At 38.3% G+C, this 12,192-nt stretch overlaps 1 protein-coding gene across 1 annotated transcript in view; it reads left to right on the top strand.

Annotated features, from left to right (window-relative positions):
- The window catches only part of LOC150087120 (twitchin-like), a 3,511,780-nt gene that overhangs the window by 183,595 nt on the left and 3,315,993 nt on the right, over nt 1-12,192 (top strand). Inside the window, 1 exon segment of the mRNA XM_090372971.1 lies at nt 9,512-9,527. Coding sequence (XP_090229097.1) covers nt 9,512-9,527 — 16 coding nt within the window.

Genomic DNA, 12,192 nt, shown 5'->3' with positions numbered 1-12,192 from the left:
GTAGTGTTACGTTCTGTTGTTTCTCTGGCCATTTAGCCGTTGGGCCCCTATTGGGACCCACCGTTGCCCACACTACTCCACGAGGAGGCAGGTCAGGCATCCAGTAGATTAATTAAGTACTCTGGCAGGCCCTGCAACCTATTTTCTGAGGATTTCAGTGGCAAGACCTATATATTATAAAAGAAAAGGTTGAAAGATTGAATTTTTGTGCAATGGCTGCAAGAGAACGCCATCTTCCCCACGATGTTTCACGAAAAGTAATTTTTCAAACTAAATTTAGATGGAGTCACATTGGAACATACAAAGAAAAGACTAACTTTTTAATATGAGCACACAAAAACAAGGTCAAGAGAAGACACTTACTAAAATAAAACAGTCACCGAACAACAGTCCTTACCTTGATACGGAATATTAACTATTGTGACCGCGCGCACGCCCACACTACACATATAACCCTCGTGGCCCAGGGTGCCAAGAGAATTCGAGGTCAAGCGATTTTTCTGTGATCTATAGAGTGCTCATCAAAACCGATTAAATTTATTTCTAAGTTCGTACGTTTCTCTTAGCAGTCTTATTTTTAAAACCGTTCTACACTTAAAAGCTGCAAGTTAGAACACAGAAAGGGAACTCACCTTTCTTTATTTATACATATACTGTATTTCTATTTCCACTAACTGACTAACACTTCAACTGCTTGGCCTTCTAGCGGCACTACTCCAACCTCCCCGTGGCGGGGCCAGAAACCCTGGCAGATAAGTCCTCTTGCCAAGGGCTAAAACGAGCAAACATTACAAATACAAACCATGTAGACATGGAAAATGACAATTCGAAAACACAGAAGGCCGATCGGATGGAGAAACCAAGCCCATCTTTCTTAATCTTCCACTCTCTAAGTAATCAGCCTATGAGTAAATTGTCTCCCTTTGTGATATAGAAACATCTGGGGGGTATTGCAGGATCTCCCGAGATGGTGAAGAGACTGCAATCAGAAGACTTACTAATAGAAACCATGAACCAAAGACATCCTGAAAAGCTCTTACAATTAACAATCTTTGCTGGCATTCCTGTTAAAATATCTCCTCATGCAACCCTAAATTCATCAAAGGGTGTCATATCGAGTTGGGATTTATTAAATGTCACAGAGGAAGAAATTACCCAAGAACTGCAAGGACAGAATGTAATAGAAGCAAAAAGAATAATGATTAAAAAAGATAATCAACCGACATCTACCAGAAATATTATTCTTAACTTCAATAAGCCCAATTTATCCTCCGCTGTAAAAGCAGGTTATTTATTTTGCCACATTCGCCCCTACATTCCCAACCCTTTAAGATGCTATAAATGCCAAAAGTATGGCCATTCTGAAACTGTATGTACAGGAATTCCTGTTTGCCCTAACTGTGGATCCTCAGACCATACACAAAGTGACGGTACGTCTACAAAAATGACCTGACCAAATTGCAAAGGTGACCATCCTGCATAATTCCAAGACGTATGAAAAATGGAAAGCCGAGAAAAAAATAGTAAAATACAACATTGAGAACAAAGTCAATTATCAGGAAGCCAGAAAACTAGTTGCACCAACTATAAACCAAAATATTACCTATGCAAATGCTGTAAAAAGAATATCAATCAGTCTCCGTTCAAACTGATGTCACAGTCCCCACTACTAAATCAATTTCTGATTGGGCTAGAAATGTCTTCGCTGAGCTACAACTAAGTGTACGCAAGCAACAATCCAAGACTTCAGACCAAGCAAATAATACTCTAACAATTCCAGCAGCACCGCCTCCTCCAGTGATTGCTACCACATCTCGTATTACAAACTCAAATGCTATGAAAAATATTCAGGACACAAATGGCACACCTATACAGGAAGATCCTATTTTAGAAATCCATGCCGAAGAAGAAGAAATGGACCCTGGTCGGCCAGTTTTAGAAAAAAAAGACAAACAGAAATTGGAATGTCATAAACCAGTCACCTTCAAAAAGCAGTTAGAATCAGCTCCATCAACTAAAAACAAATAATGCCTTGCATTTTACAAAGGAACTGCAGAGGATTTCGATGCAACACAGACGATATCCAAGATCTAATTAGATAGTATTCTCCAGTTGCCCTTTGTCTTAAGGAAATGTACCTAACCTCGCAAATTCCTCCTTCAATAAAGGCTATTGCCTTTATCGAAGAGATCGAAATACAGCTAATGCTGCCCATGGTGATGTAACAATCCTAGTAAATTCAAAGATCCCAACTAAACATATCCCACTTCAAACGGAAATAGAAGCTGTTGCTATTTGTATAACTATCCATATTGAAATAACATTTGTGTCCATCTCATCATCATCATCATCATCAGCCATTTTCAATCCACTGCAGGATGAAGGCCTCTCCAGCAACTTTCCAGTTGCTTCTGTTTTGAGCACTGGACATCCATTTACTACCCACAAACTCATGAATTTCATCTATCCATCTCCGCCTTTGTCTTCCAGGTTTTCTTCTAGCTCCTCTTCGATACCATTCTGTTATTTTCTTAGTCCATCTGTCATCATGTCTTCGAGCTATGTGTCCTGCCCAAGACCATTTTAGTTCTTTAGTTTTGATAAGAATGTCCTTTACTTGAGTTTGTTGCCTAATCCATGTGTTTCTCTTCTTATCTAACAGTCTTATTCCCAATATGATTCGTTCCATTCTTCGCTGTGTGGTTCTCAGCTTCTCTTCCATTCTTTTGGTGAGTGCCAAAGTTTCACTTCCATAAGTCATGGTGGGGAGTATACATTGGTCCATTATTTTACGTTTCAGACAAACTGGGATATTGCTCTTCAGTATGTGACTATATTTCCTGAATGCTATCCATCCAAAATTTATTCTTCTCTTGACTTCCAGCCATTTATCATTATTACAGCTAATAACTTGTCCCAGATAAGTATATGACTCCACCTTTTCAATTACTGCTCCTTCAATCATTATTTCCCTTTCTGTGGCATACTTGTTCATCATTACTTTTGTTTTAGCCATATTCATCTTTAGTCCAAAATCCTTACTAGCTGTGCATAACTGATTAAGATTTTCCTCTAATTCTTTGGGATCATGGCTTATGACCACAATGTCATCTGCAAATCGCAAATGGTTTAGGTACTCTCCGTTCACGTTGACTCCTTTCTGCGACCAGTCTAATCTTCTGAAAGCTTCTTCAAGGGCAGCAGTAAACAGCTTCGGAGATATTGTGTCTCCTTGTCGAACTCCTTTCTCAATTTTAAATTTCCTACTGTCTTTGTCTAGTCTAATAAAGGAGGTAGCACTCTCGTATATTTTCTTCAAAATCATAATATATGGGGTATCAATGCCTTGTCTTTCCAGTGCCCGAAACATTGCCTTATGCTGTATGGAGTCAAATGCCTTTTCATAATCCACAAATGCCAGGCATAATGGTGTTTTATATTCATTTGCTTTCTCCATTATCTGTGATATTACATGAAGGTGATCCATAGTTGAGAATCCTGTCCTAAAGCCAGCTTGCTCTTTCGGTTGATTCTCATCCAGTATTCTTTCTAATCTGTTAGTAATGACCCTTGTGAACAACTTGTAGATGTGGGATAACAAGCTAATTGGTCTATAATTTCCAATTTCTGATTTATCTCCTTTCTTATGCAGCAAAACTATGATTGCATTATTCCACTGCTTAGGCGTCACACCTTTTCTAATGCACTTTGTGAAGAGCCTTGCCAGTTTTTGTGTTATGTCTCTTCCTCCCAATTTTAACAACTCTACAGTAACTTCATCTTCCCCCGGGGCTTTCTGATTCTTCATTTTCTTCAATGCATGTTCTACCTCATCAGGAAGAATATTGGGTATGTCGTATGTGTTGCTACTTTGCAATCCATCTTCCCCACTGCTGGCATCATTCCCCTGCTCCTTGTATAATTCTCTATAGTAGTCTTCTGCTATTTGAATTATGCCTTCTCTGCTGTTTATAAGTACACCATCGCTATTCTTCAGTTTCAGTATCATTCGTCTTTCTGTATTACTGCTCATGGCTGCTGATTTAAATCCTTTGTTTTCCCTTAATGCTTGTTCTACTTTTCTTGTGTTAAATCTTCTTATGTCCTCTCTGAGTCTCTTTCTAATGGCTTTGCATAACTCAGTATACTCAATTTTCTCCCTGTCAGTGTTTTTCTTGCTTTTCATTTGTCGTCTTCGGTTCATCATGACAAGTGTTTCTTGACTAATTTTTTCTTCTTTGGATTTCTTTTTCCCTATAGGTTTCTTGGGCTTTATCACTTTCAAAAAGTTGTAATATTCCTCGTCGATATCTTGGTCCTCAGCAGTCTGCAGAAGCTCAAACTTGTTCTTAAGTTCCAGTACATACTGCTTTTTCTCCTCTTCTGTTATCTCAAAGACCTTTGTATTATTTACTCGAGTCAGTTTTTTCCTTTCCTTTCCTACATCTATATCAAGTGTACATCTTACCATTCTGTGATCACTTCCAACATTTACCTTATTCAGGACGGCGACATCATTCACAATATATCTTCTATTAGTGAGGATGAAGTCGATTTCATTAGTAGTTAATCCATTTGGACTCTTCCATGTCCACTTTCTGTTCACCCTTTTCTTGAAAAAAGTGTTCATTACTGACAGTCCTTGAGATTCTGCAAATTCCACAAGTCTTTCACCTCTTTCATTTCTTTCACCAATTCCAAAATTTCCTATAGTACCCCTTTCTGTGCTGTTTTGTCTTTTTCCAACCTTAGCATTGAAGTCTACCATAATAAGAGTGTAGTGGGTTTTCTGCTCATCTAGAAGACTCAATTTCAGTGTACATTTCTTCAACCTCTTCATCATCATGGCTCGATGTTGGTGCATAAATCATTATAATCTTTAGCTTGTATCTCTTAGAAATCTTGAGTATTAGTCTTGACACTCTTGGTGATGTACTTTTGAATTCCAAAATGTTGTTTTTAAAATCTTTATGGACCAGAAACCCAATTCCACCTTCACTCCTTTCACTGTTTCCATTGGTGTACAGCAGATTTCCACTTGATAAACTTATAAGTGATTCATTTCTTCTTCTTGTTTCAGCCAAACCGATGATATTCCAATTCACATTTTCTAATTCCTTTTCCAGCTCTAATATCCTGTCTTCACCGATGAGTGTTCTTACGTTATAACAGGCCAAGTTCAGTTTCCGTGCATGGCAGCCTGGTCGTACCCAGAGATTCTTAGCACCCTCTGCTTCCACTCTAATCCTCTCGCTGCCGTAAGAGGGAGAGTGAAAGCTGCTGGGGACTGAGGGCCATTTGTTTCGTCGTGCTTTCATATTGCTGGAGGGGTTGGTCTTTTCCTCTTCATGCTGACCAGGCATCTTGAAGAGAACCACTCTACACGTCTACCTACCGCCAAACCATACTTACTCTTTAAAAGATCTTGAACACCTCTTCATACAGATACCACCACCTCTCTGTATATCAGGGGACTTCAATGGGCACCATCCCTTATGGGGTGCTACTAAATTAGATAGACGGGGTCGACTCATTGAAAACTTTTTAGAGGCACTAAATCTCACCATACTCAACACTGGTGCACCCACGCACGTACAGCTCCCAACTGGAAAAACCTCAGCAATAGATCTCTCAATTTGTTCTCCAGTACTGGTCCTGACCATACAGTGGTATGTAATAAAGTGGTCACTGCCCATGGGCAGTGACCACTTTCCAATAGTATGCAACTTTTGATAGCACTGACTCCTTCAACTCAACCCTGCAGAAAAATGGAAATTTGTCCGTGCAAATTGGGTAAAATTTCAGTCATCAATCGCCCTAGATGAGGAAAAAATCCGCCTCCAGCCTAGTGATAATGTGAGAAGTTGCATCTTCTAAATGTGGCTAAAGACACAATACCACTATCAAATCCCCCAGGCCGAAAGCATTATAATTACTGGTGGAATGAGGATTGCACCAAAAATAAAGCCCGGAATTTATTTCGGCAATGTCCGACCACACCCAATCTCATTAATTTTAAGAAATTAGAGGCAAAAGCACGTTTTATACAAAGGCAAGCCAAGAAAGAATCCTGGACCCGTTTTGCATCAAGCATTAACAAAAACACTGACACCAAAATAATATGGAAAAAAATTAGACAGCTTTCTGGTAAGTTTCCCACGGTACCTTCTCCTAACCTGTCCTGTAATGGACGAGATCTATCTAGCCCTTTAGATATCGCAAATGCTTTGGACAACACATTTATTGAAATCTCAGCAGCAGCTTATACTCCATCTTTCCAGAAAATTAAAAACACTGCAGAATAGCACTCTATTAACTTCGAAACTGCCCTCCTTCTGCCATATAACAAACCTTTACAATATTCAGAACTCTTGCAAGCTATTGGAACATCCCATAATGGTGCTGTCGGACTAGATGGACTCTATTACGTCATGCTACAACATCTCAATGACAAAGCTTTGCGTCTCCTTCTGGTCTTTTACAACCGTATTTTTCGAGAAAATGTTTATCCAGCTTCTTGGCATCATTCTACTGTTTTGGCGTTCCTAAAACCAGGAAAAGAACCGACTAATCCCCATAGCTATAGGCCAATATCCTCAAGCTGCCTCAGCAAAATCCTAGAAAAAATTGTCCACTGTAGACTTGTCTGGATCACTGAGTCAGAACGGTTAATGAGCAATCAAGTCAGTATGGCATCCGTCAAAACAGGTAATGATTGGACCTTATGGTTAAGGCTGAATTTGCCATTTGTAATGCTTTTATTAAGCATGAACATCTAGTAATGGTCACCATAGATATAGAGAAGGATTTTGATATCACCTGGCGGTATGGCATACTAAGAGATATTTACTCTCTTGGTCTGCAGGGCAACCTTCCTATATTTGTAAAGAATTTTCTACACACTAGTTCGTTTCAAGTTCGATACCAACATGCCCTTTCTGCAACTTTCATTCAGGAAGATGGTGTTCCACAGCGATCAGTACTGAGTGCCACTCTTTTCGCTTTTAGAATAGATTCTATCACTGAACAACTTCCAAATACCGTAGAAACTTATCTTTATGCAGATGATCTTTCTATCTCCTGTCATTCCCAAAATATAAGATCTATTGAACGACAGCTTCAGATATCACTAAATAAAATACAGCAATGGGCCAGCCTTAACGGCTATAGGCTTTCGCAGCAGAAAACAGTTGCTATCCATTTTTCTAGACAACGCAAATTTCATCTAGATCCTGAACTTCACATCTCTAATATCTCCATCCCAGTCACTAGTAACATTAGATTTATAGGATTAATCATGGACAACAGGCTAAATTTCTTAGAGCACATTAAAAAAGTACATATTGTCTGCCTAAAAAAGATAAACATACTCAGAGCTTTATTTGCTCAAACGTGGGGTGCAGATCATACCTCCCTTCTTCGATTATACAGGGCATTAATCAGATTCCGTCTTGATTACGGAGCTCTCATTTATGACTCTGCCAGAAAGAGCGCATTATGCTGGCTTGATCCAGTTCAACACAGTGCACTGAGGATTGCACTTGGCACATTGAGAACACTGCCAGCACATAGCCTTTACATTGATGCTCACGAGCTGCCACTATGTTTACGTAGGAAACTGCTATTTTTTTTTTTTTTTATGAAACCCCCAAACACAAAAGGTATCAAAACCTATAGTACTTAGTACCGTGCATGGGTTGAAGCAGAAGTATGGGGGAGGGGTATGCCAGAAACTTTGCTCTAAAGACTAAACATGGGTTTTACGACTTCAAGCCTCCAATAGCTGAAGTATTCTGTCAAAATACAAGGTTGTGACTCGCATCGCATTCAGCCATACCTTTTCAATCCACCATTAGAAAATCTGCACAGAAAGAAACCTAGCATAGTAAAACCAGCTGGTCATCGCTCACCTTCTTGAACTACTGCAGGTTTGGAATGTTTCCATCCATTCCGTACAACAGGTAGCAACTTGTACTCAACCACCATGGGTTCCACTTCCTATACCGACCTGTGACACTTACCTCTGTCAGTGGGGAAAGAATATTTTGCAAGCATCAAATATCAGACGAGTTCATGCAGTTCACCCTCAAAGATATATTGATTTTTTACCAATATACACAGATGGCTCTAAATCCAATTCAAAAGTTGGAGCAGCTGCAGTGTTTCCGAATACAATTGTATCAGCAGCCCTTCCTTCTGAATACAGTATCTTTTCAGCTGAATTATTCGCAATTAAACTAGCTTTAAAAAATCTCGCTCCTGACTGCTCTTTAAAATCAGTAATTTGCACTGATTCCCTCAGCTCAATCAAGGCATTGTGTAATTCCTCAGATAAATTTCACCTTGTTATAAATGAAATTAGAAAATTATTATAGAAGAACGCTACCTTCTGTTGGATACCAGCACATTTTGGTATTTTAAGCAATGAACTGGCTGATAAAGCTACAAAAGAACCCAACCAGTTTAGATTTAACCAATATCCCTGTTCCAGCCTCAGACTATGCACTAATGATTCATGCTGCATGCCTATCAGAATGGACAGCACTATGGCAATCCCAAACTAATAATAAACTCTTTCAGATTAAACAGGTTCCAAAAATCTGGCTCTCCAGTGTCCGGACATCAAGACGAGAAGTAATCCTTTCAAGAGCAAAAATAGGTCATACTCACCTGACCCACCTTCATTTACTTCATCCACCAGACTTCATTTACTTCATCCACCACAGTGTCCACATTGTTATATAAATATGACTGTTAAACACATTCTCATTGACTGCCCCTATTATAAACAAGACAGAAATTCAACCCTACAATCACTCGTTATCCTTCAACAACCAATTACCATAGAGAATTTGATTGGTGACAAGGCCAATATATCTGAATTTTTCCGTTTTCTGAAGCAAAATAGAATTTTTGATCTTTTCTGATTAAGGATCCTTTCATTTCTCCTTCATTTCCTGCACGTTGATTCTCCTCACAATGTTGATTTTCTACTTAAACCGTCTATGTATAAGAATTTGCTTTTACTTTGTTTTGTTAATTCAAATTTTATATGTATTTTAATAATAGTGGCTGTTTTTGTTTTGATATTGTGTAATTCTCAGCGTTCTCGCCATTATCTAGGGTCTGCATGCCCTATGGGTGAGAAGTTGTTTGTAAATAAATAAATTTTCTGTTTATACTCCGGGACGACCCGGAGAGGAGTTCATAAGATAGACAGAATACAAGAAACAGCACCGTATTCAGCAGTCACGATCTTGAACTACAGTCACTCAAGGCGTGTACTTATGCACCCACGCACCTGACCACTAGGCTACGGCGGCAAATAGTTATAGCAGTTGGTGGTAGGCAGTTTTAATAATAAACTATGTATAAACATTTTTATTATACTAATAGAAATTTTTGAATAGTAATAAAAATTTATATTTATTTTAATAAATTTAATTTAATAATAGTAATATAAATGGCTAATATAATAGAATTAATTAGATGTTTTTTTTTTTTTCTACAGATGATGGAAGACCAAAGTAAGTAGGTTATTTTTATAATAAAACTGTTGACTGTTTGTTTGTAATCCTTTTTTATTTATAATCCTTAATTATTCCTACTAATCTTAATCAGTAAGAACACGATTAGGAAGAAGGAACTGGCGAGCACTTTAACAATATATATAAAATAGAGGAAGCTACGAAGTATTTTAATTAAACATGTGTATCAAATGAGTCGAAAAATATTGAAAACAAGTTGTGTAGAATTCTCCCAATGTTTTTTACCTTTTATAAATTCATTCCAAAAGACTGGGTTGTAAGTTAATTAAAATTTACGTTAATTTTATTCTGAAATATAGGATATTAATGAATTATTTATTTATTTCTTTAAGCACGTTGTCAGATACTTGCAGCATAACAATCTGTGTATTGTTAAATAGTCTCAGAGAATAGCAAATGCAGTATGTAGGTATCACAGTTGGCAGAATTGGCATTCTGCCCACACCTGATTTTTCTACCCAGTGTGGGTAGAGTTCCAGTCCCGTCGATTATGCAAGGAATATTTATAAGCCTTTTTCAAAACGTGGCTAAGTTAGTCGGTTCGGACACAGCATGGTTTTGTTAAGGGGAAGTCTTGCCTGATCAATTTGATTGGATACTATGATGCAGTCACAAAAGAACTGGATGCAGGGAATAACTTTGATATTATATACTTGGTTCTTAGAAAGGCTTTTGGTAGATGACTTTCATCAACCGGTGAAATACCACCACTTTGCTTATTGGAGGCTTGAAGTGGTGAAACCCATGTTTAGTCTGTAGAGCAAAGTTTCCGGCATCCTCCTCCCCCCATACTTCTCCTTCAACCCATGCACGGTACTAAGTACTATAGGTTTTGATACCTTTCGTGTTTGGGGTTTTTCATAAAAAAAAAAAAAAAAAAAAGAAAAGGTGAGGGTAGCACGGTTTTTCTTCCAGCAAACACCAAATCGATTGCAGAACACCCGCAATTTACAAACAAGTATATACGGAGCAGCGTGGCCTTATTCGCTGATGCACCTAAAACACCACAACAATAGGAAGTGAATTCCCAGCGAGTTGACTGGTGCAGTCACAGGCGGGAACCATAGCCCACTAGATGACGGCAGTGGGCTATAGTAGGAACTGATGTGCAAGGAATACTGGGAATTCACAACACTATCCTTTAGGGCAGTAGCATATATACACAATGTGCCTATTGTCTTAGCCACATCCATCTAACAACTCGACTCACAGTGGACGATTTTTCATGAAATTTTATGTTTGGACCATCTAAAAAGATTTGACCAACCATTTCGAATTTCATTAAAATTAGATCAATAGAAATCCTGCAACTATTATTATTTTTTTCTTTTTTTTTTTTAATCTTCCTCATACAATAACTCGACTTCCAATGGATTGATTTTCATGGGATTTTATATTTCGAAGTTTTAGAAATACTTAGTCACCCCAAATTTTGTAAGAGTACACGCTTGCAAATATAAGGGAAATATTTTCTTTTATATGAGTGAAATGCTTGAAAGGCAGAGAAAAGTGAGAATAATTAAGGTTTGAAAATTAAGTTTGGATATGATAAATATTGTTTTCAATATTAAGTTTGAATATGGTAAATATTAAGGTTGGAAAATACTGCATTTAGAAATAATTTACTGTACTTGTGACCAGAAGTCACAAGTATGGTAAATGCAGGTGTTTGGAAAGAGGGTGAACTGAGAGTAAACAAAGACAGTGGCCCGCTAGGGAAAGAGTGGTCATTTGCGAACAAGCGAGAAAGGGTTATTAGAACGGTAAACAATGGGACCATCCGGTCAGGTAATTAAGAACTCTTTGATCTTGGCAGCATCTAGACATAAGTCTGGACGTTCTATGTTTGCATCGAAGAAAACAGCGCCCACGGTGGCAGATTTTTTGATAAGTGGCTGCATTTAGCAAGGAAAGTGTAAACACGAAAATAGGTATTTTTGGACGTGCGGCATACATGAAAGGTTATAGATGCTGTTCGAAATAAACGAGAATATTACAAGAGAATGGTTTGGTTTTTTCAAGGGAGAGAGTTGTGGTATATTTTTTTAGCAAATAGGAAACAGTGAAAAATTAAGCATAGTATTTGGATTGGTTGAAAGTCCTATGGGAGGAGGTTCAAACTGCTGAGGAAAAAGGGTTCGGAGGTGAAAGAAGAAGTAAGTAAGTTTGGGAGTTGAGTTGTTAGATTTGTGCTAGAGAGTTAGAATTCAAGTTCAGAGATCGTGCTAGCAAGATGAAGGGAAAAAAAAAAGGAAAGGGATAGTGATGTGGAGAGAACGCAAGTACGTACAGACTGAAAGTGATGATGATTTTTTGGGAGTACGGAAGTACGTGTAAGAGAGTCCAGCCGTCAGGTGATCGGCAATGCCTAGCAACAAAATCGCACGATGTGTTTCCGAAGTCAAGAAAGTGTAAGAAACTACGAGTGCGTCTAGATTAGAAGGTTAAAGAATTAGAAGAAATCTAGATTAAATTAAAAGCGAATGTGTGTCCTGTCCACGAGCCCCCGAAGAAGAGATGACCACCAGAAATATTTGAATGGATGTGAGAAGCCTCTCTGCCGTGGAAGAAAAACCGAAGGAGAGATAGACCGCCAGAAAAAATTGAAACGGATGTGAGACACCTGTCTGCCACTGAGCAAAAC

Source organism: Mastigoproctus giganteus, chromosome 4 (assembly GCF_048544385.1).
Source record: "Mastigoproctus giganteus isolate SK-2022 chromosome 4, ASM4854438v1, whole genome shotgun sequence".
Classification (NCBI taxonomy): domain Eukaryota; kingdom Metazoa; phylum Arthropoda; class Arachnida; order Uropygi; family Thelyphonidae; genus Mastigoproctus; species Mastigoproctus giganteus.
This window is presented reverse-complemented; position numbering and strand designations above follow the sequence as displayed.